General features: G+C 33.5%; 1 protein-coding gene across 7 annotated transcripts in view; it reads right to left on the reverse strand.

Annotated features, from left to right (window-relative positions):
* The window catches only part of MYCBP2 (MYC binding protein 2), a 225959-nt gene that overhangs the window by 57189 nt on the left and 143498 nt on the right, over positions 1-25272 (reverse strand). For 6 of the 7 annotated variants that reach the window (XM_074378365.1, XM_074378366.1, XM_074378364.1 and 3 more), the window contains 8 exons: positions 22917-22972; positions 20366-20481; positions 18641-18738; positions 17760-17876; positions 16889-17029; positions 5350-5574; positions 4364-4496; positions 585-707 (listed from right to left, as the gene is read on the reverse strand). In XM_074378365.1, the coding sequence (XP_074234466.1) occupies positions 585-707; positions 4364-4496; positions 5350-5574; positions 16889-17029; positions 17760-17876; positions 18641-18738; positions 20366-20481; positions 22917-22972 (1009 nt within the window). The remainder of the gene's footprint in view (positions 1-584; positions 708-4363; positions 4497-5349; positions 5575-16888; positions 17030-17759; positions 17877-18640; positions 18739-20365; positions 20482-22916; positions 22973-25272) is intronic. The other variant, XM_074378367.1, reaches the window with a different exon arrangement.

Consider the following 25272-nt stretch of genomic DNA (forward strand, 5'->3'; position numbering starts at 1 on the left):
GATGCTGGTCTCTTCCATTAACGCAACCAAAGGCAGTTATATACATTTTATATCCATATGGCTTAGGGGTTATGTTTTCCTTTTCACAATTTTTTGGTTTCATTATACATACCAAATCCAAAGACATCATTTCATGTAATTCTAAATTAACTAAGATAACTTAATTAGATCTTCAAAACCACATATATTTAATAAAGCTAATATGCAACATTACTTAAAAGTATTACTTAAAGTACTTGATTTTAAACGGATCATTTTGGAAAGTTCTTTTGCTCATAAATCTTACTCTTACTAAGGGTGATAAAAAAAGTTCTTTTACTAGATACAGTGACACAAAATATTTATGATGTGAATTCAAAATGAGTGTCTATAAAATAGAAACAAGTATGCAAGAACTATAAACATAAGCTAAACCAGATAAAAACAATACTGTAAAAAGAACACCTTCATAAACATTTTGATTGTTAGTTTCCAGGAACAAACTTTAACACAGTTTTGGGGGGAACAGTAATACAAATGGATAGAAGAGGTGGTAATAAAAATATTACAGTTACGTAAGTAAAAGACTCACTGTAAACACCAACCTTTGTTATTTCCAAGTCCATAATCAAATCCTTGGGCACTGCAACTTGCCCCTTTATTAAAAGCTTGTACAGAGAAAGGGCTTGGAGGAGGAGTTTGAGAATTTTGATCCAGAAGAACTTGTTCTACAATAAAAGGAACAGCTATAAAATTAGTTTATGTGCTATTCTCAATTGATAGAATAGAGAAAATTATAAGAAAGATTTTTATAACAGTTAAATTTTAAAATAATCTCACATTTAGATTTGATAGTAAGTCCACCAATTAAGTCACTGACACTGACAAAATCTATGAGAAATCTTTGTTTTCATCTATCAAATCACAATGAAATTTAGAAATGGGATAAGCTTTTATGCAGCTAATTTACTTTTACTGTGGCAGGATTTATCATTGAGTGTACACTAATATTTCCGGACTAGGAACTCATATTCAAAACAAACTTATACAAGGGCATTTTACAAAACAAAAATGGATAACCTGTAAGTGAGAAATTTAAATATTTCCTGTACAAATGTCTAAGTATAAGGTACCAAAAGAAAAATGTCTAAGTATATGGTACCAAAAGAAATTTTCACTTATAAAATATTTTTAGTTTTAAATGTGAAAATTATGAAAAATTTAACTTTTAACTTATTTTTACTCATTCTATAAAGGGTATTTTCCCTAAATGAAAGGATGATAAACTTGGATATGTAATCACCACTATTAATACATCCTGAAGTCAACGAATGTATCAGAATTCTTATCTCAAGAAGGAAAAAAAAAAAAAAAAGGAAATGGCAATTATTTTTTCCAGTTTATAAAGGGCAAGAACACAACATATAAATTGGTAAACTAAGTTAATCCCCTATTAGCAATCAAGTGGCTATAAGATTCAGTCTGATATAATATTAAAAACACTAATACCATAATTAAATAGTCATATTAATGCCAACTAACAAAAGGCAAAATAAAATCTGTCAAATGAAAGGTAAAAAGGAGAAAACAGTATATATGTCATTCAAATAACATTATGAACAGTTAAAAGTTTTAAATATATTTTATAAGTCATATCCTTTAAACTGAAAAGGGACCTAGAAGAATGTGGTGGAGTGTTTTCTTCCTACCTATTGGTCAGAATTCTGGTACTGTAAGGTCTACACCTTTATCAGCCTTTCTAGACATTTTTCAAGAAACCAATCCCAGCACTTCCCTTAGGCAATACTTTTCAGTCTGAGGTATTTCAGCAGTGGAGTATTTCTTCTGAAAACACCCATGAACAGTAATCTGAATGGAAAAGCCAGCACTGCTGTCACCCCCTAGACTCAGAGCCATCTAGCACCAAGTGTCTCTGTTTTGACCATAACAGTAACTCTGTCTACTAGTTTTATCTACAGACATCAAAGATCTATAAAGAATTTTTACAAAGAGGAAAGCTTTGTTTTACTTTCACTGTTTTATATGAATAAATTACTGTGGTACCAAATCTTATTTTCATATTAAATACAGTTACATACTAATACCAATGAGCAGACGATTTGGATAACACATCAAACTAATCTTAGTGATCTTCTTATGACCTCAGGTTTCATGTTAAAATATTAAGACTCACATTATGACTCTGTGTGTGTGTGTGTATCACACATATACAATGTATATATAATATATAACATAGATAATGTGAATATATAATGTGTGTATATATATATATAATAAAGAGAGAGAGAAATGGGGGCGGAGACAGCATGCACGAACATGCACATAGGATCATGATGTAATTACAGAGAGAAATTCAAACTTCTCTTACACCTCTTTTAGGGTTGCGTATGTATCTTAGCAGAAATAATATCCTAATTTAAGAAGCATTTTATCCAAAAAGAACCTTCCACCTTCTAAGTATATGGGAATACAATTTCCCATGTTAAAACTCACTCCTTATTATGGAAGGCACTTTGCTTTTTAACAATAGCTAAATTTACCATCTGATAACTGTGTTATCTGTTCATTTAGCTTCATATAGAACTTATAAAGTATCCTCATTTTGTAAATGAGGAAACTGAGGCACAGAGATATTAGGTAATTTGGCCAAGATCATCCAACTGAAAAGTTACAGAGTTGGCACCTGCACCCTGGCAGGCCAGCTCGAGTCCACTCTTACACATTATGCTTATTGCCAGTTAAAATGATTACTAAGATAGAAAGACCCTCTGATAGTCACTTAAACTTTTCTTGGATGATTTAATTATGTCTTATATAAAGCTGATCTCATTTTAGGTATTGTCATTTATATCTGAATATCCCTATATAATGAAAATGTTTCAGAATTTATGACTATGTCATAAATATATCGTATACGTAGTAAGTATATTGCAAATGAGAAGGTTATTTTGCAAAATGATTTACATTAAATGAAGCCTTTAGAATAGTTCTATCATCTCAGAACATTATTTCATGACCACATTATTTCTGATTAAGTTTGTAAGGACAAGGGAGGAAGTAGTTCTCAAATTGTATTCAATGGATTACTGATGCAGTGTGGTTCGGTGTAATGTGCACAGCATTTGAAATGTGAAGATTCTAGCTCAAGCCTTTCATCCGCCCTGTGTAACGATACAGATGCATAACAAAACAAGTGGTGTAACAATAGGGAGGTCATTTTAAAGATAATTAAAATGAGCTTTAGTTTCCTTACTTGTAAAATGAAGATTATATAAACTATCTCAAAACCTTGTTGTGAGGAAAAAAGGGAGAATGTTTAACATATCATGTTAATATATCAAAATGTACTCTGTCGTTCATATAAGTTTCAAATCTTTCTTGAATCTATTTGTACTTATGGCCATATTACCTCTTGGATAATGAGTATTATAACTTTATTCTCTTTTGTATAAAGAAGCATGTTCTTTTAATTATTTGACCTTATCCTATAAATTTGGGGATTCGGTAGAAAAGTCTGTTTGGCTCATCCATTTATTTTGATGTCCTAACTAATATTTTTTGATTCAATCTGTATTTACAAACTTAGTGACCAACTAGTATGTGCCAAAACTGTTTTAGAACTAGGATTACAAAGATTAAAAATCCAGACCCTATCCACAAGGGGCTCATAATCTAGGTACGAAGAAATAAAAATTAACTTTAATATCAGTTTTGTTCTAGTGGTGAATACAGTTCTTTTGGAATGGAGGTAATGTGTGACTCTGTCAGGATCAGTTAAAGCTTCACCCAAGTGATGACATGATCTGAACAAGATTTTGCCACCAGGAGAATGAAGAGAGGAAGACAAAAAGGAAAATATTTGACTAAAGGAGATCACTGTTGAAAAAAGGTAAAATAAAGTTTAAAGCTGAAACTCTAACAACAAAATAGGAAACTCCCAAAAGAAGTTATGTATATACTCAATGTTCCTTTCCTGAGAGAGAATTCAATCCAATGCAATTGCCTGGGAGAAGTACTATGATCAGTTCGAAAACTGAACTTCCATTTAGTGGTAGAAAGAGTAAAACATTCAGTCCTGACCTGGCACAGAAGAATTACCATTCACATTCATATTAGCATGTTTTTACAGAGGTCAATTCATATGTTTCACATTTCCTTTTAATTCTCTTCTTCTATGTGCATTTATTCAGTACCCATGTATTTTACAAAGTGATTTTAACAACTGCAAGATTTTTAAACCTTTAGTTTTCTCAAAATAACAACCACACAAAAAAGCTCTTTACAACAAAGGAAATACAACACGCTTTAAACTTCTGCATTGCAAAGGTAAATCAGAATAAAGCACAAATTTAAGCCAACTTGCCATCTTCATGTCGGAGGTACTGGTTTCCGCCTCTGTCTCTAGCTAAGGACCATGCCTCTCCTTCATCACTCTCACAGAACTCTACCATGCTGTTCTTATCCAGCTGCACCCATGTACCTTCAGAATTGGTTACCTAGTACATAACAAAAAGCATGATTGATTGGCTTTGATTCTTTCAGGGCACTCAGGCTGAAAACCAGCAAAACGTTTAAGTGTAAATTATTCCAATAAATCTCTATCATCGAATTAAGTTTCTGAAATTAAGACCACAGCCTGAGGTAAGACAGAAATCAATAAACAGTCTTGTAAAATACTGCTCACTGTTCAGTTAAAACAATATTTTTTAAGGCACAGAATAATCTGTAAATAATTTTAAACGCTACCCCAAAACACGCGGCTCTTTTTTTGGCACCTAAAATGTCATAACACAGTATATTGTCTATTATTTAGGTTGGTAGTTTCTATAATGCAAGTTGAAAATGACCCTGACATTGAGAAATAGCATGACACACTACATCTTCAAGCTCATTAGCTGAGGCAAATGCCACAGTTGACTAAAGAGTAATGTTATTTGCTCAGGACTTCAGCAAGACACATGAATGGGAACAAAGAAATGAAACCTTTTGAACATATCGCATCACCATACTGATCCATAGCAAATATTTTAAAGAGCTGTTACTCCATGACGGTATAGTACACTTTTGTAATAATGAAAAGATATATGAAAATACCAGACATTTATATATACAATACAAATCACTTCATGAATATAAATATTGTCTTCACAAGGATAAGTATGAGAATAAAATTATTAGAAAAGAAGCACAGAAAAATTGTGTTAATATTTTCAATACAAGTAAAGATAAAGAACATTAACATTTAAAAACCTGGGATGGGAATGGTAACCTTTGGAAGAAAGAGATGCTTTGGTTGTATTATATTAAAAATGAGTATCTTAGAAGTCATGAAGCTACAAGAATCCATACCTCTCCCACTGCTTTGACTTTGTTTCCCAGAACTAACATTCCAATTGGGATACCTCTAAGGTTAGGGCAGCTTCTGATGTTGTGACCGGAAGGTCCCGTCTTCACTACCTTGTACATGCCCGGCCCTCCTCGCAAGAACGGCATGTCTTGTTCTTGCATCGTTGCTTCCTGTGGGCAGCAGGAGTTTATGTCTTTGAAAAAGTCATCAGTATTAGTTTTAGGTTCCTGAAAATTTGAATAGGAAAAAAGAGTAAACAAAATACAATCTATTATCACTTTCAACATCCTCTTCTTAATAGCTTTTACACCAAGTGCATAATACATCAATTAAGGAAAAAAACACGTATTCAAAAATAACTGAAGTATTGGTTAATACCACTATTAAAGAATCTTTCAGTTATTCAGTTCTGAATAACATTTAAAACAGAGCTGAAGACAAGAAAATACAGCAGGAGAGCAATTGAACCTTTAGCTTTTGTCCACCATGATTTGAGAAATACAATAATGCTTGATTTTACTTTTATATTTTAGTAAAATATTTAACAGTAGGAGAAACTAAAATAATTTACTATGTGAACCACAACTGAATAATTCTGAATCATTATCACTGCACTGCTGTCTGTTGGTACTGGTTAAAAAGTCAATCTTCATTTCCTTCCACTTTTGTTTATAATAATTGTTAATATATAGAGAAAATAGATATGAAGACTCTGGAGACTTATCTATAAACAGAGGTAACAATGATGAAAAAGTGAGCATGAGATATAGCAACATCTTAATATTTACCAGGTATGAATAAAATAAGAATACCTGTAAGACTTTAACAACTCACTTTCTTAACATAGCACAAATAGAAGTCTTGCTAGATTTGCTAGGCATTAACAGTGATATATTAATGCTATTAACAGAAAAAGAGGATTATACTTTTAGTAGAAAAGATAGATTAACATTAAAGATGTGGTTTTATGTACAAATAATGCACTTGGATGTAAAAGAGTCACTTCTAAAATGAAAGAAAAGACCATGCCTTAAAGTTTCTGTTCAATCTGAATGCTGTGATGAAATTACTTCCTATGTGAACGCCTTAAAGAGAAATAACAACCTTCCCATATTTGCTTTTTTCTCAACTAAATGCAAATGAAAGTTCCACACTGGAAGTTCTTCCATTGTCATTATTATTCCTTTAAAACAGACTTAAATTGCACTTTTAAATACAGTATATAGACTACAAATTGCTCTTTTCAAGTACAGTAAAAGATAACCATAGTGGGATACTTATTCAAACATTAGGGTAAAATTAAATTAATATTTAGTAATGTTACGAAGAGAATAAAATTTAAAAAACCCATTAAAATATTATGCTAGATAAACTATTACTGAATAGCTCTATCCCTGTAAGTAGTCTCACTCTAAAAGATACGTATACATGTCTATTATACAGTAGAAAATTAAAAACAAAATCTTAAGGTTAAAAAAGTGTAGATTCAAGAACTCTGTGCACCTGTGACTTTAATTCAGTATACGATTGGTCAGGAAAAATTTCAAATCCATTATTAACCGTCACATAATATCTTATAAATTTCATTCTGGTAATTAATAATCATCAATTTTTACTTAGATTTATCCATTATTCCTTACTTATATATTGGCAATGTAATGGAAATGGGAATTTTAAATACTCGAAAAACAGATTTACAATCTAAAATAAAATCCATTTAATATACCCACACATGTATATTTTAAAAAATTTATATATGTGCACAATCATATGAATACAAAGAAAGCACTAAAACTAAAAATGGAGAGTACGATCTTTTTTTTTTTTTTTTTTTGGTGGGGGAGGTAGTTAGGCTTATCTATTTATTTAATGGAGGTAATGGGGATTGAACACAGGACCTCATGAATGCTAGGCATGTGCTTTACCACTGAGCTATACCCTCTCCACAGAGAGTACGATCTAAATTTCAAATTGTGCCATTTTACTCACAAGGTTTTCAGTAAATATTTTTAAATGTATAGCTGTGAAATGATCAATTTTAACAAATACATCATGCTATTTATCACAGCTGAGTCAAATTAGTTATACTTACAACTAATTTTTAAAAAATTACACATTATGATATAAAAATAAGCAAATCTTAATAGATTTACTGAAAAAACAATTTCACTGGTCTTTAATGATACATCTAGAGCATTTAATTAAGGTATAACAATATTTCCAATTTGATCAACCAGGGTAACGGAGAAAGAGATGAGTCTTGGCAAAAACTAATAATAAATCCAAGTTATCCACTGAAAGGCAATTTAAGAGAACTATACTAAAATATTTAATGTTTTATTAAATAGTTAAAGAAACTGTATAAATTATATAAACTATACAAATTAATAAATGTACAACAAAGTCTTTTTTAAATACTAGACAGTATAAAAAGAACTGACAGACTTAAAATCATAGAACTGTACCTGTTACTCTTAAGCAACCAGAAAATACATGTTTTATTAAATATAGAAGTGTAACAACATGGGCACCAGCATATGAAACTGATGAACCGTTATGTTACTTTTTTCTCTCTGCATTCCCACCCCATTCTCAGATGAACATTCAAAAGAGCACTGTGCAAGGCTAGGAAAAAACAGGACAGTCACAGGGTCAGAACTATACCCCCTAAATAAGCAAGTTCTGAAAAAGCTAGACTTGGATATCATTGTTGGAGAAGCTAGTCTATAATTAAATATAGCAAATTTGAAGTCACATAAAAACTTAATTTAAACTAATAATACAGTCTTTGGCAGAAACAGAGGGAAAAGTTTCATGGGGAAACTCAACTGGAGCACTTAGTACAGATCTTTCTTTGTTAAAAAAATATATTAATCTTAAGCAAAAGCTTCAAAAGATATAATGTAAAATTTGTTATACATGCTGAAATACCTGCATAATGTATGACTGTTCCTTACAGGTAACTCACCTGGGGGAAAAAAGCTTTGGAAGTCCATGAAAATACGTCCAAATCCCTGACTCCTTGGCTAGCATTAAAGATATTCTGAGCAACAAAGTTTAAGAAAGAAAAATATCAACAAAGAAAGGGAACAGGATATCATCTGCAGAAGATGCGTTCACAGTAACAACATTGTTCTGTACTTTAGCACCAGCACCAAAGTATCAGTTTACTAAAGGGAAACTGAAGCCAGCTGAGTAAACCACACACCAAAGAAATTCTGATACGTAAGTTTTTGTCAAATGCTCTCCATGATATAGTGTGTCATGCCATTTTACTACAATTAAGAGCCAGACATTGAATTAAAGCTTAAGACAGTGCAAGAAGGAAACTTTAGAACTCCTTAAATGATGACGTATCTGTTCCAACAGAAGCCAGTGTTGTCTCAGGACAGAAAGCAGTCTGCTGTTCTACAAAGAAAATGTGAATCATACAGATCGTAGAGACCGTGCAACTATCACCATGAATAATGATGGCATGTAGATATGTGAACTAGTTATCACTTTTTAAAGTACAAAAAAATTAAACAGTAAAAAAAAAAAAAAACTAAGTCATTTTTCAATTTTGCTCTCTTCTATAAATGGGGGGAAAATCACTTGGAAATGTTACTGAAAGCTGTTAGCATATTTGTTAAGAAAAGCGTAGAGAAAAGCATACAATCTGAACTTCTGCCAAAAGGCATGCCTAGTTTTCTCCATCTCAAAGTTGAGGAAATGCACAGGGCACTGAGGAGCTCTATGTACAGTCTAGAAACATTGTGTTAAAGACCAACCAACTCACAGAGGTATGGTTCCAGAAAAATAACATTTTCACAAAATGTCTTCATGAAAATTTAAATGATATACATTTACATAGATAAATCATCCTATTGAATATATTTTATTTGCTCTGAAATTAAAATCTCTCCAGAGAGTAGTAATTACACAATTTTACTGCTTATATAAATACATAAAAAGAGGACATTCAAGATGTTAATTAAAAACTGTCATTATCCAAGACTTCAGCACAAAAGAAATAACACAATTATCAAATCTTTCTAAGCCATTTTAGATAACGAGAATTTACTTAACATTCTCTACTTCTGTATTTTCCTCATGTATATATGTGTATGGACAGGTGAAGACACACACCCATATACATACATATATGCTGATTCAGATATATTAGACATATAAAAGCCCCCCAAAATGAGTTCCTCTTAATGTGCCTACAAATAAATGCACAACAAAACAAAAAGCAAAAAATAGAAAACCAAAGCCCCTTTCACATTTAAAAATACATAGCAGATAGGGTACTTTCTCTTTAGGTGAAGTGGAAACATGCTGCAAAGCATGCTGAAATGCTATTTTGTAGGGCCAGGGGGAAGATGTCATTATTGGTTCATCCATGTATGTATGAATTTGTGGAGTATTTGCTCAATGGTTTTTCTCCTCCACAGAGAATAGTGCTACAGACCTTTTGACATAAAGCAATTCTCAATTTTTAGCATATTTATTTAGCATAAATTTTTCTAGTATTAAAAGCAATGTTGAAAAGCAATGCAGATGAGTTAGCAATAAAGAAGCAATGTGTTGACTGACAATACTTAAAGCCTGTATCTCCCTTTTATTCAATATGCAAACTTAAGTATTCTGAGTCTGAGTACATGAGTTAACGTGTGCAATGATACTTTAAAGCTTGATGTAACTGCTAATCATGGTAATAAACTGCCAATAAAATCTATTTTGTACGTTAATTATATGTGGATTCAAATTTGACACTTTTTTGCTTTCGTTCTGCATTTGTAGAAAGTTCTTAGTTCACACTGATTTACTGTAAGATTATTTTCAATATGTGATGTCCTAATAAAACTGCATTTATCAAGTATCAAAATAGAAAGCTGAAGTTTAAAAATAAAATATACTTACATAGTTTTCTTTTGAAAATTTAGTAAAAGTTTAGTCTAAAGATATGAACATGCATGAAAATATTAATTTCTCAAGTCTAAATTTCTCACTATTAAAATAAAAATTGGTTTTCATATTATATAATTTTATTAATATGAGTACTATTATATATGTGTGTATATGGGTATATATATATGTATACACAAATATACATCTATCTACAATAATCTAAATCATCTTATTCTAAAAGACTATTTAAAGACAAAAAAGTTCTGTCAAGAAAATTAGAAAATTAAAGCCTACTAAAAACTTAACTAAATTAATGAGCACCAAATTGCAATGCTAGGATGATACTCATTCAAAGCATAGAAGAGACCAAATAAGTGAATAATTTTCACAGTGAAATACATGACCAAACATGTCAAATGCTCATGCAAAAAGAAAAAAAAGTGGTAATTGTTTCATTGTGCTAGATCAGCATGGAGTTAAGAATTGCCATTTTTAAAGTAAAAAAGATAAAATATCTCAGGGAATTTAAACATAGCATATATACAAACAATTTTAGTGTTATTTTAATTGCCTCAATTCCATTCTGTATAGGAAACTTAAGCACCAAACTAAAGTATGAAGTGAAGGTTTTGATGCCCATCTAAGTACATTTACTAATAGTGTATTAAGTAAATACTTACTATTTACTAAGACTGAAAAGTAAGTTTGCACATATGCACAAATCTGTTAACAAAACCAAACCAAGAAATTTGGGGTATATTAAAGCTGTGACTACCAGGCATCATTAGGTATTCCAAAAGAATAGATCTGGACATAAAATGTAAGAAATATTTGCTAATTCTACCAGTTACCCTGGATAATGCTGTAAGAGAGAGAACCAAATGATATTTTCCCTTCACCTATCCTCCAAATCTTCACAGCCCCAGAATTCGAAAAAAATCAACCTACTTTCCATATGTGAATACCAATCAGCCTAAGTGGTGAAAGGGGTTTGTATAACTGCATGGAGATGCTCAGAGACTCAAGTTGCTTCTGTAAGGACTGGATAATAATTATAAAGGTGTCTTTGAATACTTTTAATGAGGTGTCATCTACTTCCCTTGATATAAACTTTCTCTACCACTCAACCTCCTTCACAATGTTAAAAGACCTCATTTTTGACAAAGTTTCCAAAGAATTGGGCTTATAAGGTTTAAATCATTAATGTCCCCTATTCTAGAAGTAAACTTGTTTTCCAAAAAAATTTAGGCTCTGTTATAAGCAGTCAAATGTCTCCCATGTCATGTGCCTGATTTTCTCTTTCTTTTTTAAGTTATATTTTCCCTGATGTATGAAACATTCTACTCATTTGTAGTTTCCAAATCTTAAGAATTTTAATTTAAAATCAACTTTCCCCAGGAATATCTTCTCAAACTGACCCTTCAACATATATCATGGTATTCATCCTTATTCAACCATTAAAATTATGCACATTCATATTTATTTAATTTTGGAGTTCTAGACAAAGTAATATGATTTTATAGCTATATTTATCCTGTTATAACTATACTTATTCTTATGTTTCCACTAGATTAAGGCAGACTAAACATAAAAGCATGGGCTTGGAATCACACCGACCAGAGTTCCAGAACTAGCTCTACTACTTACTTTCTACCCGTGATCTTAGGAGAATAGCTCTCTTCTGTCATTGAAAAAACGAGAATGATAAAATACTTAACATCATAGCAACACACTCAGAATTAAATGACAGAATTAAATTAAAAAGCATGTATGGATTAGAAATTATTTTAAGCAGCATGATCATACCAAATGCCAAGGATTAAAATTTAGTACTAAATAATTAATTCAACTGAAAGCCTACCATGAGCAAAATATAATATACATCACTTTGGAAGAAACAAATATGTGTAAGAAAGGATCCTAAATGACTCCTAATCCTTAAAAAGCATAACAACAGAAGTAAGAGGTATATAATTACAAACGGGCTGAAGGCAAAGAAAATAAACTAAACACTATGGGTAGCTGGAGAAAGAAGTAATAAGCCTTTCCCACTTTTACAGATAAAGTGCTACCAGAGAAGCGAGAGGGAAAGCTAATTTCCCCAGTACTTACATGCTTGCTACCCTCAAACGTCACCTCACCCTTATCAATATTTATTCGTTTCCAAATATAGCATGCCTCCATCACTTTGTACATTGGATTCTCTATCTAGAAATGCCTCCACTTTTTCCTGGCAATTTTTCTTCAAGACCTCCTCAAATGTCACCTCCTAAGTAAAGCCACTCTATAACTTACCACAATGCAACTTAACTATTTGAATATGATACGTCCATCACATTATATAGTGAGTACCCCGAGAGCAAGAACTGCACTCTAAATTATTTTGTATCGCTGCCCCCTGCCTCTCTATCCAACACCTACTTCCCAGCTTAGTATTGGTACATAGTAAGTACTCAAATATATGCTGAATGAATAATGAATGAATTAATAACTGTAGCATTATTGCGTAGTACAAGGATGAGAAATGTCAACAGAAAGTTTTCAGCCTGGTAACTAGGAAAGTATTAGGAAAAAAAGGGAAGCGAAAGCATTTTAGACAAATTAAACAACATAAAGACTGTAAGATGAAAAATTAAACAGTGTGCTCTAAAAGGGGCAAAAAGTTCCAAAAGACCATGAGCTCCTCACAAAAAAGGATCTTCATATGTATCCCTAGTCTTCACATTGATTTAAAAATATTGTTTAAAAGACATAGTCATAATATATATGTCTAATGCTATTTACTCTGAACTAGAGCACTACTAAAGTGCTAAAACAGTGAAAGCCTCACTTGAACTAAGTTAGGATGTCATTATTTCTTGGTAAAGTAATGATGTTTAAATAGAACTATTGCTAGGTAAGCCAAAATTTAGCTAAAGTACATATCTACAATGAAAACCAGAGTTACAATAGGAGTAAATAAACAAGACAGTGCAACAAAAATCCCTTAATTAAAGTTTACTCTAAATATAATTATCTATGGAAATCTTTTTTAAAAACACAGTTCATCAAATATTTAGTCTGTTTTTAAATTTCCAATCCTCAACCCCGTTCTCCCCAGTAGTTTGTTTGAGTCAGGCTCCAAATATGGTACACACGTTGATGTGAATGCAAAATTGTTTTAACTAGAAGAGGTTGATGTAAAGATTGCCGAAGGCAACTTTTTGGTACTTCTGTATCTTTTTAAGTCTGTAGTATCAGTCCTTGATTATTTCTAATTTTATTTCCAATTTCCCAGTTTTCTTTTTTTTTTAATTGAGTAGTGTTTTACAGTGGTCAGCCATAATTTATAGTTGATTTATTCACCACTGGACTGAAGTATTAAAAAGGGAGAGTATGTGTTAAGTGTTTCCACTGCAGTAAATGAAGTAAAAGATGCAAAGGAAGAAGTAGCAAGATGCACTTATTCAGCTGCATTATTCATTAGTTCCTCGAGGGGATGAGACGGAATCATTATGCCCTCTGTGCCCTGTCATGTTTAGTCCTGCAGAGTAAGGTACTCCTTACAAAATCAGGGATTGTCTAAGAGGCCTGTCCTGGTCCCTGAAATCAAAACCTTAGAAAACTAGCCTGCTCTTGCCTACTCCGGGCTCTGACTCTGTGGGTCCTCATCTAACACCTGCACTGAAGCAACTTTATACCAGGTCTGTTTGGAGCCCTAGGCCAGCTGTCACATCCCCTCTGTCATCTTGGTTCACCACATAAAATATATGTCATCTGGCTGTTCTCTAATTTTTATACCAAAACTGCTCTAGGCTTCTTCTTGATCCAGCATCAAATTCTTTCCATTCATCTCAAGACTTTGTACTGTATCTAATTGGACCCTTCCTCCAATGGTAAACAAACTCGCTTTCAAACTTTGCGGGTCACAGTGCTGCCACCATCTGTATGTCTTCAAGTCAATGCGGATTTGATGCGGATAACATCCAACTGCCTAGCCTTTTAGTTCTTAAGACTCAGGCAGATTCAGTAACTTCTACTTCCAATACACTTCAGCTACCCTCTTATGGCCACAGTAATGGGCCAGTTCATTCAATAAAATGCTCTAAGTATGAAATCAAATTCAAATATTCTACTTTATCACACAAATTACTTGTATCCTTCCAGCTCTTTAAGTATAGGGCACTCACAATACTGTTCTAGGATTTTATTAAGTCCTCCAAATCCCTTGGACACTCCATTTGTCCTTTCACATTTCTAACTTAGGCTGGATCCCACAGCTGGTGATCTCAATTGCCCTTTCATTAGCATCTGAAATTCCCATTGTCCCTATTTTCCTGTCATAGCAGCCAAGGAAATCCCAGCCAATGCTGTAATCTGCTTTCTTGGCTTCTTTATTTCTCAATACTTAGGGCTATGTGGGAGGTGGGGTATCCAGAATGGATCAAACCAGTGGTCTTACTGGGTCCTTAGTGGCCCGATAACCCAAAACAAGTAGGGTTTTTTTTGGGGGGAGAGGGGGGTCAGATCCCTCTTCTATTTCTCACAAAGATTATTACAAATCTTTCCAGCATTTCTATACTTTCTAGTTTAACTCAATTGTTTTAGTATCAATTGATGGCTTTCCTTTCTTCTACTTTATGGAAATCATGGTCTCCTTCAACCTCTTCCCTTCCTCCTTCCATTCTTAAAAATTTATCCACTGCCATACATACCCCTCCTCCTTCACAGAAACAACTCCCCAAATGTGCCCTCAATTCCACTTTCTCCTCCTTTTTCAGTCTTCAGATTTCTTATCTATATCTTCAATGTCCCCCTTTTCTACTGGCATATTTAATTTATAAGGATCTCAAGTCACTACCATCCTTTAACTAATGGAACCAGAAAAACCTCAGCCTTAATATCAGTCATTTTGAGTTATTTACATTAAAAGAGCACTCACGTCATTCTTTAACATAAAGAAAAGTTAGAAAATATCAAAAGCCACTTCATTTTACTTTTTATCTCTAATATTCTGCATCTAGATTTTTCAAGTAAGTCAGTGACAATCTCCTCATTCACATACCAGTGAAAACCCATCAACAAGTATTTGTATGGCTCATCCATTTGGCATTCCCTCTCACCTTTATTATGTCTTCTCTCTCTGACCTCAAGACTGTCTGCCAAAAACTGTCTCTTGGGCAGAGTTTAAAAGTGTCAAATAACAGAACACCAATGTTCCAAAATGAAGCCATGGGATCTAGAACTTCAACACGTAGCACACTTCTTGCTCTTTTTTCTACCTCTGTTTACTCTCCTGTTTTACCTGTGTGAATATCCTTCCCTTCCAAAAGCTTCTCCTTAATGAAATAACAAAGGAATTAGAAAGAAAATTTTGAAGTCAGGGAGGTAGTAAAGATAATATATTCTAATGTAATGCCTTATTAGGGCCTTCAAATAAACAAAGGTCTAAATTAGTCAAAATTTAAAAAGTAAACTATTGACAAAATAAATAAAATGGCTATTATAATTATCTCATTTAAAATATCATTTTCCTAATACTAAGGAAGATTTGGTTACTATAATGAGAAATGGTTTCAAGTCATTTAAAGCCAACTTTCTAGTCACAGATGAAAAAAAAGCAAAAAAAGCTGTAGGCCAACACTCTCCAAACTTTATCACACATCTATTAGTAAGAAATATATTTACAAATAGATCTCTCCCCACTGTACTATTATAAAGCATATACAAAAGAGTAAAAAAGAATGAGACCAATAAATTTAAATAGAAGTTCTATTATTTTCTTTTCCAAAGAATCATCTTATATAACCACCCCTTTGGAGAACATTACTCTGGACTATCAAGGAGAAAAACAAACAATATATCGAATGATTTGATATAAAGAGCTAGCTTTATACACTGATTTTTAAGAAATTCAACTGCTTAAAATACTAAGCTTTTTTTTAAATAAAAATTTACCAGTGCTATTTATTAGCAGTGTCATAAGGAATACATACATTTGATGGAGATGAAAAGGAAGAAAATTATACTTTTCTATTTAAATTATTAAAAAGAGCTGTGGATTCCTATCAAATTTAGTGACACAACAAACTTCTGAATAGTGGCTCTAAGTATTCTATCGTATCTGTCAAAGTGGCTCAATGAATTATCTCAGACGCTAGGATTTAGTTTCAACTAGAACACTGTAGCACCGCAAGTCTAAAAATCCACCTTATTTTAACACAGTAGTATTAATATGCCAAGAAAGAAAAGACTCAAACGTAGACAAAACACAGAGAACTACAAAATGTCAACATAAAAAAAAGCTATACGTGTTTCTGAAATAAATCGCAATACCAAATTTATAAATTTTAGTTTGGAATTCATTCCAAACAGTAATGTCAATAAGAAAGGGAAAAAAAACGCAACCGCTCTCATTCCCTACCTCTCTGAAAAGGATTCAGTGGGCCTCACTTTATCACCTCCTGCCTGTGATGGGTCATAGGAAGTATGAGAGTCCTCAGCCTTGCCAAACTCTGCCTTTATCACACAGAAGCTCTCAGAATTCGAGCAATTATAAAAGTTATTTAGTTGTGGTTTACCTCAGAACTGAGCAGCCTTAATTAAAGAAAGCCCTGTAATGAGGACAGGGTACACCTATAATGCTTCCTGAAACCACCTTTTACTTACATCAACAGGGACCAGGAGACTCTTGCCGAGATGCTGATTAAAAGAGAGGCACCAGGCTTCAGTGTAACCATTCATGTTAGGAACATACTTCTTTATCGTCTCGTCATTCAGTCTCAGCCACACACCATCATCATTGTGGATCTATGGGAAATAAGCAACAGAAACAAGCCACGCCCTCCTGTAACTCCTGTGAGGGTAGCAAGGTCTGAAAGGCTACAGAGCAGGCAAATAATGGTTGATGTGGAGATTAAGCATCTAGTTTGGCAGAAGGTTAAGTATGAGAGAAATTTTAAGGAAAAAAAGCAGCAACGAATGCCAAGTAATACAATAATTCACATGATGAGATTGTAAAAAGCAATGGTCACTTAGAAGTAAAAGGACAAAGAAATCACACTTTAAGATAAATAATTCAAGCATAAAATCAGATGTTTCCCAAAAGAACATAAGTCTTCCTTTTCCTCAGTTTAGATTTTAATAATCAGAAGTTACCTGACTGTATTATTAGAAAAATGTACTGTCCAAAGTTAAAGCGACACAATAAACACATTCAAAAAACAAATATTTTAAAAATTCAGGAAAAACTGTACACATTTCTCAATGAGTACTTGTACAGGTTCTGACCACTATGTTAATTGAATTTCTTTCATGTTAAAAACACCATTTTAGTTACTTTTTAATTGATAAAGAAAAATAAATGCAATGTTTGAAACACCATGAACAGAATTTTGAAATTCTGCAAAACAATTTTCCAAACACTACCCAAACTGCTTAAAACATATTCTAACAAAAAAACTCAGTAACCTTATATTGTGCAAACAACGCAAAAACTTCCTGTCCAAAATTTATTACCAAGTGTTTCTTTACAAATTACCTCATCAATGAAAGTGATAGTTCCATTGACCTTCACTATGCCTATCTGCTCACTCTGAAGGGAAGGGTGGCTGCGGATACGGAGCCCTGCACTGTCCTTGGCCACAAATTTTCGAACCTGAGAAAGGCAAAGACAGACATATGAGACAGAGAAAATCATGGAACAGAGACCTCATACGTGGTAAGAGATAAACTTAAACAGATCTGAAAGTGTAATTCTGAGAAAGTTTCCAAAATTATTTGTAGCTGGTTTCTCTGTGCAAGTAACAGTGGTTATTTATAACAATAGAACATTTTAAAATATGAAAATGTAAATTATTAAATAAAAAGAAAATTATTAACATATATTCATAATTTCTTTTCTAAATTTTGAGGACATATGATAAAGAGGAGAAAAAAGCCTTTTTTTTTTCCTTTTAGGAAGGTATGATATAAATTCTATTACCCATGTTTCATTTTTAATAAGTAGTGCTAAAATTGCTGTAGTACTTACTCTTTAGATGTTAGGAAATTAGTTTTTATTTTAACAACACAAAATACTTTAACCTTGTAAATTTTATACACTTAATGTCAGTAGACTTTTGTTAACTATAAACTTTCAACAACAAAAAGTACACAGAAAGAAAGGCCTATAAATTACTATACGTTATACAAAGAAGCCAAAAAGCAGATTCTACATTTGAGAAATGATTAGAATTATCCTGAACTACTCTTCAAATTTATTTAGGAATATTTAGAGTTCAAATACTGTATTTCACTTTTATTTTATATTTTACTTTATGTAAGTAAAATACTAGATGTTTGATGGCCACCATCAAGTATCAATGAAAAAAATTAACAAATCTCTGACCAATTCATGTTCTGTTTTCATTCTACCCTAACCTTATTTGGTTGAGGCTCAGTCTTTGGTTTGACCAGCTGAGTTCCTGGTGGTATCATCCCTTTTGGTGGGTCTTTTACTTTTACTTCTAGTCCAGCATCTGTAAGGAAAGAAAGGAAACTGTAACATTTGAGAACAAAAGGGAGGGAGAATAAAAGTTAAACCTAACTTTATATACATTCACAGGCTGTTTTAAACAATTGAAACCAACATCTGAATTCTTCCCTTTTAAGGTGATTGATATTTAATAGCTAAGAAAGAGAAATATTTGGAAAATGACCCTGAGATTCCAAACGGGTATCTCAGGGGTTCAAGGAAAAGAGGAGGGAATATGGAATATACGAAATGATAATGAAAAAAAATCAAAATAATAAAAAAGAAACCCTTGTGTGATTAAATGTAATCTCACACATGAGAGCAGAGCACTGCTCATCATTTATCCCAGTCATTGCCATGAATAGCAGCAAGCTTGCTGCTCAAAGCTGGGGTTCTCGTGTGAGACTGCCTTGGTTGTTCCCACATCTGCCACTGACTGTATGACTCTCTGTGCCTCATGTTTTTACCTACAAAACGGGAATGAGAATAGTACCTATCTCACTGAGCTGTTGTTGTGAGAATGAAATGATTTTAAAGACATACATAAAATATAAAAGATATGCATACATACATACATACATATATAAATATACATATTTATACATATACAAATAAAGACACACATAAATATATAAGGCTTTATGAATATGTTGAAATAAAAAAGTGCAGCAAAAGCCAAGGCTAAAGGTCCCTGGAATGGAATAGATGTATCTGATAAATCTGAGTCTACACTTACATTAATGCATAGTCTATACAGTTACATCAATGTCAAGTACCTCTTCATCTTCACTGTGAAAACAAACTACTTAAACTTTCCCAGGGGGTATTCTGGTAGAATGTTATTCAGTATTACTTTTCTCTCTACCCTGTCTCCCTCTTCCCTACATGCAACGGTCTCACGACAAAGATTAAAAAGGTTAGAGGATTCTTCATTTCAGGACTTCTTAGAATCCCTAGTAAGTTAATGTGAACTGTATGAATGTCTAAGATGAGACTACAATATAGTGGGTTTTCTAAATCTGCCTGATCATACAAACCCTTTTGCTTGAGAAGCATTAGGAAAGATAGTGTTATAAGGAATTCATACTGGGAAACACTGAAACACTAAGAGCTTTCTTATTCTACTGTTGTCCTATTATATGGATAGTTCACAAATAAAGCAGAGAAAGAGATTAAGGCTCAAGGAAAAGCAGTATACTTTTCAAAGTTAGTGGTAGATAAAGAAAATTCATTCTTTTAACAAATATTTATTGAGCAGCCATCCTGTGCCAGGCACTGTCCAGACAGGGAGATCCAAAGATGAAAGAGATATCTGCTCACAGCCAGGAAAGGAAGACGAACACACCACAAGGGGGAGACAAGACCTGCATGTGATTATGGGGCAGCACGGAGGAGAGTGCACCTGACCAGTCCTGAGTCCTGAGGGCTACAATGACACATAAATTACTACACAATTTTAAAATCTTATGAATGCATAAATTAAGTACTCATTATAAAGGAGGAAATGAAGCCCCCTAAAAGTTATGGTACCTGTCCATGTCTGTGATGCATGTTAAAGGGCAAACTAGAACAGAAAGATGATTTTGATTCTAGTTCTTTGCACTAAGTAGCTCGTAACTTTAAAAAAGTACCTATTTCAATGCCGTCGATGGTCACATGAATAGTGTAGAGTCCAATAGCGCCCGGTGTCCAATTTGCACAGTAAGTGCCATCATTATTGACACGAATCAGCATATTCTCACTGGGTCTGAAAGGAAATAAGATGAATAGCAGAAAATTTACTTCTGGTTAAACATCTGACATCATCACTAAGATAAATCAGCAAACATTAAATTTCTTGTTGCATTGTCACAATGAAGGGCAATCCTACTGCCCTGGCACAGTATGTTTTTCTACTCTCCAAAATGATTGAATTTCATTTTTTTTTTCCTCACTTCAAAACTTCTTCACTCTCAGCTGATGATGACTTCATCACTTTCTTCAGTGAAAAACAGAAGCAATCAGATACTACCTTAGATTAGTAAACCACTTTCCTCCACCTCCTGTTACAATGGAAGGAGTGTCCTGAGTCTTGTCCAAAGCCAGCCCTTCAACATGTGCTGTGACTCTCACTTCCTCAACACTTCTGTGCTGCAATTACCTTGCTTTCTTCTCATTCATCCTCAGTGTCTCCCACTTCAATGGATCATTTCAATTTCTATTTATTTCTATACAAACAAACTTCAGAATCTCCCATCTTAAATACCTCCCCTTTGATATTACAGCCTTCTCTAGTAAGGTCTCAATGTCTCTTTTCTCATTTACAGTAAAACTTACCTAAAGGGTTGTCTACAATCACTCTCCACTTCCTCATTTTCAATTCTCTTCTACAGCTTATCTCCAATAGGCTTTTGCTCTCAAATTTCATTGCAATTGCTTACATCACAGTCACCAATGACCACCATGTCCCCAAATTCAATGGTTGTTTCTTCTCAGCAATCTCTCAGTAGCATTTGATAACTGACAACTCCTACTGTCTGGAAAAACCTTGTTTTCACTTCTGCAACATTCTCCTGGTTTTTCTCTTTCTCAGTGCTTTATTGGCTCTCCCCTGGCTGACCACCAGCTTACAGAATGCCCCAGCATTTGGGTCTAGGTCTTTTTTTTTTTTCTTTCCACATCATCTCTTCAGTTGATTATTCATCCCTTCCTCAGTTTTAAATACCATCTCTATAAAGATGACTCAAAAATTTATATCTCCTCTGAATTTCAAACTAGTATTTCCAGTTGCCCTGGAAATATCCCCACTTGGATAACTAAGAGGCATCTAGGCATCTCAACTTTAATATATCTAAAGAAGAATTATTATCTTCCCCTCACCCCAGCACCCAACAAAACAAAAAACAAAAACAAAGAACTTGCTCCTTTCTCAGACTTTTTGATCCTCATAAAAATCATGATACCAGGAATCAGTAACCTCTTCCATAATGATATATCAGTCTATTGTGCCAGTCTTTGTCACAACTACTTAACTCTACCATTGTAGTTGTGAAAGCAGCCATAGATAATATAAGATTATGAGCAAGGCTGTGTTCCAATATAATTTTATTTACAAAAACAGGCCTGACTGGGTCTTCACGTCAAAGTTGGCCATCCCCTCTGCTGCTAGATAATCTATACTGCTGCTGAAGCCAAAAAAAAAAAAAAACAAAAAAAAACTTATCTTCATTCTTGGATCTTCTCTTTCCTTCACCTCCTATTTCCATTCTAGCCGCAGGCGGTTGGCTTTACCTTCTAAATATATCCCAAATCCATGTACTACTCTTCATTTCTACTTCTAAGTTCCTCTGCCCCTATTCAAGCCACCTGACAAGTCTCTAACTCATCTCTCTCTTCCCACTTGCTCCCTTGTAATTCACAAAATGCTACTTCCCTATTCCTAGACAAAGATGCATTCTCAAAACTTGGCTATTTTGACAGAAAACTTTCTAGACTGTGCATTAAAACTCTACTTTGTATACGTGTCAGAATAAGCCCATAGTAACCTTCTAACTTCTAGTAAGTCATGTGATACGCAATACAATGAAATGTATAAGTAATTATGCTGTTTCAGATTCACTCTGGAACTTTTTCTAAATTCTATGGAGGTAGTCTCTCAATCCAATCCAATCCAATCAATATTTTTTTCTAAGCAACTGTTTTAAAAAGTACTTTCTCCTAACAAGCAAATAAAATAGTAAGCCGAAAAAATCTGCTTCAATCTGGAGTTAACAGAATTACTCAGAAGCTTAAAACTAAATACCTCATAACCAAAAATACAAGTGCAACGTACACTGAAATCACTCTGCCTCTCCTTAGGTGAAGGAGAGAGGGAAATGGAAACAGGAAAAAAAAAAAACAAAACAAAAAACCTAACCTAACGAAGCTTAACAAGCCACTTTACATCCTTTTAGATACTAGTTATTCTTTCTGTACTACCTTAGTACTATGTAGCACTAGCAGTATTGCAGTTCAGTATAAATACACTCTACCTATTCTACTGCACATCTACATCCTATAAAACCTGTGGTAAATCTCTACTGGAAATTTTAAAATGCTCTAAAATATTTATTTTTGGAGAATAAAGTTGGAATGCAGGGTGATTTTAGCTGCAAGCAGTTGACAACACATGTTTTCGCCATGCTTTTAGAAAATGATCCTCACCTCTTAGGAGTTGGTGATGCAAAACGCAGTTCTTCAAATGAGTAGTTTTCATAAACCTTTAAGAAAGAGACCACGAATCACAAAATCATTAGAAACATTCTTAACTAATGCAGTGATAGACATTCAATAAATGGTGCTGAGACAACTGGTTATCCATATAGGAGAAAAAGAACACTCAATTACCTACATCACACCATTTACAAAAAATAAATTCTAGGTGTTAAAGGCCGGGATGTAACAAACAAAACATTAACAAATTCAGAAAGCAAAAAGGATAACATCTTTTGAGCATTAAAGTTTTTAATTTCTCCAAAACAAAGACATTCCAAAGAAAGGGCAAAGATAAGACTTCACCTGGAAGATGGGGATTTATAATTCATATAACCAAAAAAGGGGTATGAATCCATAGTATATAAAGAACAAATCAATACATAAGCGGGAAACAACACAATAGAAAGTGAGTAAAGACAAGTCACTGAAGAGAGAACTCTGAAGGGACAATAAACAATTGAAAAGGTATTCAACTATCAAGAAAATGGAAATTAAAACAACAAGATAATCATACTGCGGTCATCAAATTGTGTTGGTAAGAACCGAATGCTGGTGAGAACATAAAGCACCTCGCATTTTGATACACTGTGGATTGGAAAGTGATTTTTGGCAATATTTAATACTGCTGAAGACAGGCATGTCCTACAATCCAGCAATTCCATTTCTAGATATATATCTCAACGTCCATGCAGAATCAATCCAAAGGAGGTTATCTTACTCATGTTCATACAACTCACACTGTACTGTTAATAACGGACCTTCAATTTCAACTGACTTCTCAAAGATGACTGATATATCTTTTCTGATCAGTTTCTTTTCATTTTCTACAATGACTATCTCCTTTTTTCCCTTCGTTTCAAAATTGTGACCCTAAGAATCATCACTCTCATCTTCAGTCCAAAACATGTAACAATCATAAATAATTCTTTTGGCTGATAACTACAAATTTATTAGCAACTATTAATTTTCTCTTTCTCTCTCCTGGTAGAGTGAAAGAGGCAATACTCCTGTTTACAGCCAATTTCTCCACCTGAGCTACAGATGCCATTTTTATCTCTTGAGAGTATCTTCAGCATTCCCTTCCTCTCAATTTTCTCTTCATCAATAATAAAACGTGTCTTTCTTTATTCAATCCCAGACTCTGTCTTCACTCAATTCCACTTCCCCTGTTTCTTTTTATAACTAAACAACTTGAAAGACTTACCTACACTCATTTTGTCTTTAGCTATTTTCACTTCCTCTTCACCTACAAATTAATCAACTGACTGTGCCTCTGAAGTTCCTTTTGCCAAGATCACTGATGAATTTGTTGTTGCAAGATCCTTTTCAAAATTTCACTTCTGTAGCATCACATTGTTTACCTTTCTTAAACTGCCTTTTGTGACTTTCAAGAAATGCCATAAGGTGGTTGGGGGAAGTTAGGAAAATCAAATCTGGAATCAGACTTCATGTCATTTGTGTGCCCTTGGACAAGTTATTAACCTCTCTGTGCTTCAGTTTCCATACAAATAAAATGTGAATAAAACCCAGTAATTTATAGGGTTGTTATTAGGATTAAATGAGTTACCATATGGTGTGGTAGGCCAAGTGGCAAAGGTAACACCTGGTGCCCTAGTTTACGTCTTACCCCCTTTGGTTAGCATCCTTTCCAATGTTGTTTCCCTTTTCCTTACTTCTTTTTTCCTTTTCTTTTCTTTATTTACCTTGTAAATCAATGTTTCTCAAAGTACAGATTTTGAAAGTGAATCATTCTGCATATTTATTTTATATGCAAATTCTTGAACCTCTCTTCAGATTTACTAAATCTAAATCTTTGGATGATGGGAAAATCTCCTTTTTAAAATGTGTCCCAGATGACTTTGATGTAGACAAAGGGTTGAGAATCACTGATACTGGTGTTCCCAGGATCCTGTCATGGAACTTCTCTCTTCACTCACCATGTTAGATAGATAATCGATTTCTTTAACTTCATAAGTAATCCAAATGCTGATGATTCTCAAATTCTTTTGTTGAGGTAAGACTGTGATCAATTCAGGTTTATATATCCAACTTGTTTTTATGTATCTTCACAGGGACATTTCGGAGATGTCTACACCTCATCACGTCAAGAGCTCAATCTATTATCAACCTCAACCAAAACCTGCCCCTGCTTCAGTGTGATCAATCTCACTACTCAAGCTCAAAATGTGAAGTTAATTTTTTATTTCCTGCCTCTTTCTCTTTACCCCATCCCCTCCTTAGCCATCAAGCCTTATTTATCCTAAATACCTCTTGAATCTACTCTGATTGACAACTCACTAGATCA

Source organism: Camelus bactrianus, chromosome 14 (assembly GCF_048773025.1).
Source record: "Camelus bactrianus isolate YW-2024 breed Bactrian camel chromosome 14, ASM4877302v1, whole genome shotgun sequence".
In the NCBI taxonomy this organism is placed as follows: Eukaryota; Metazoa; Chordata; class Mammalia; order Artiodactyla; family Camelidae; genus Camelus; species Camelus bactrianus.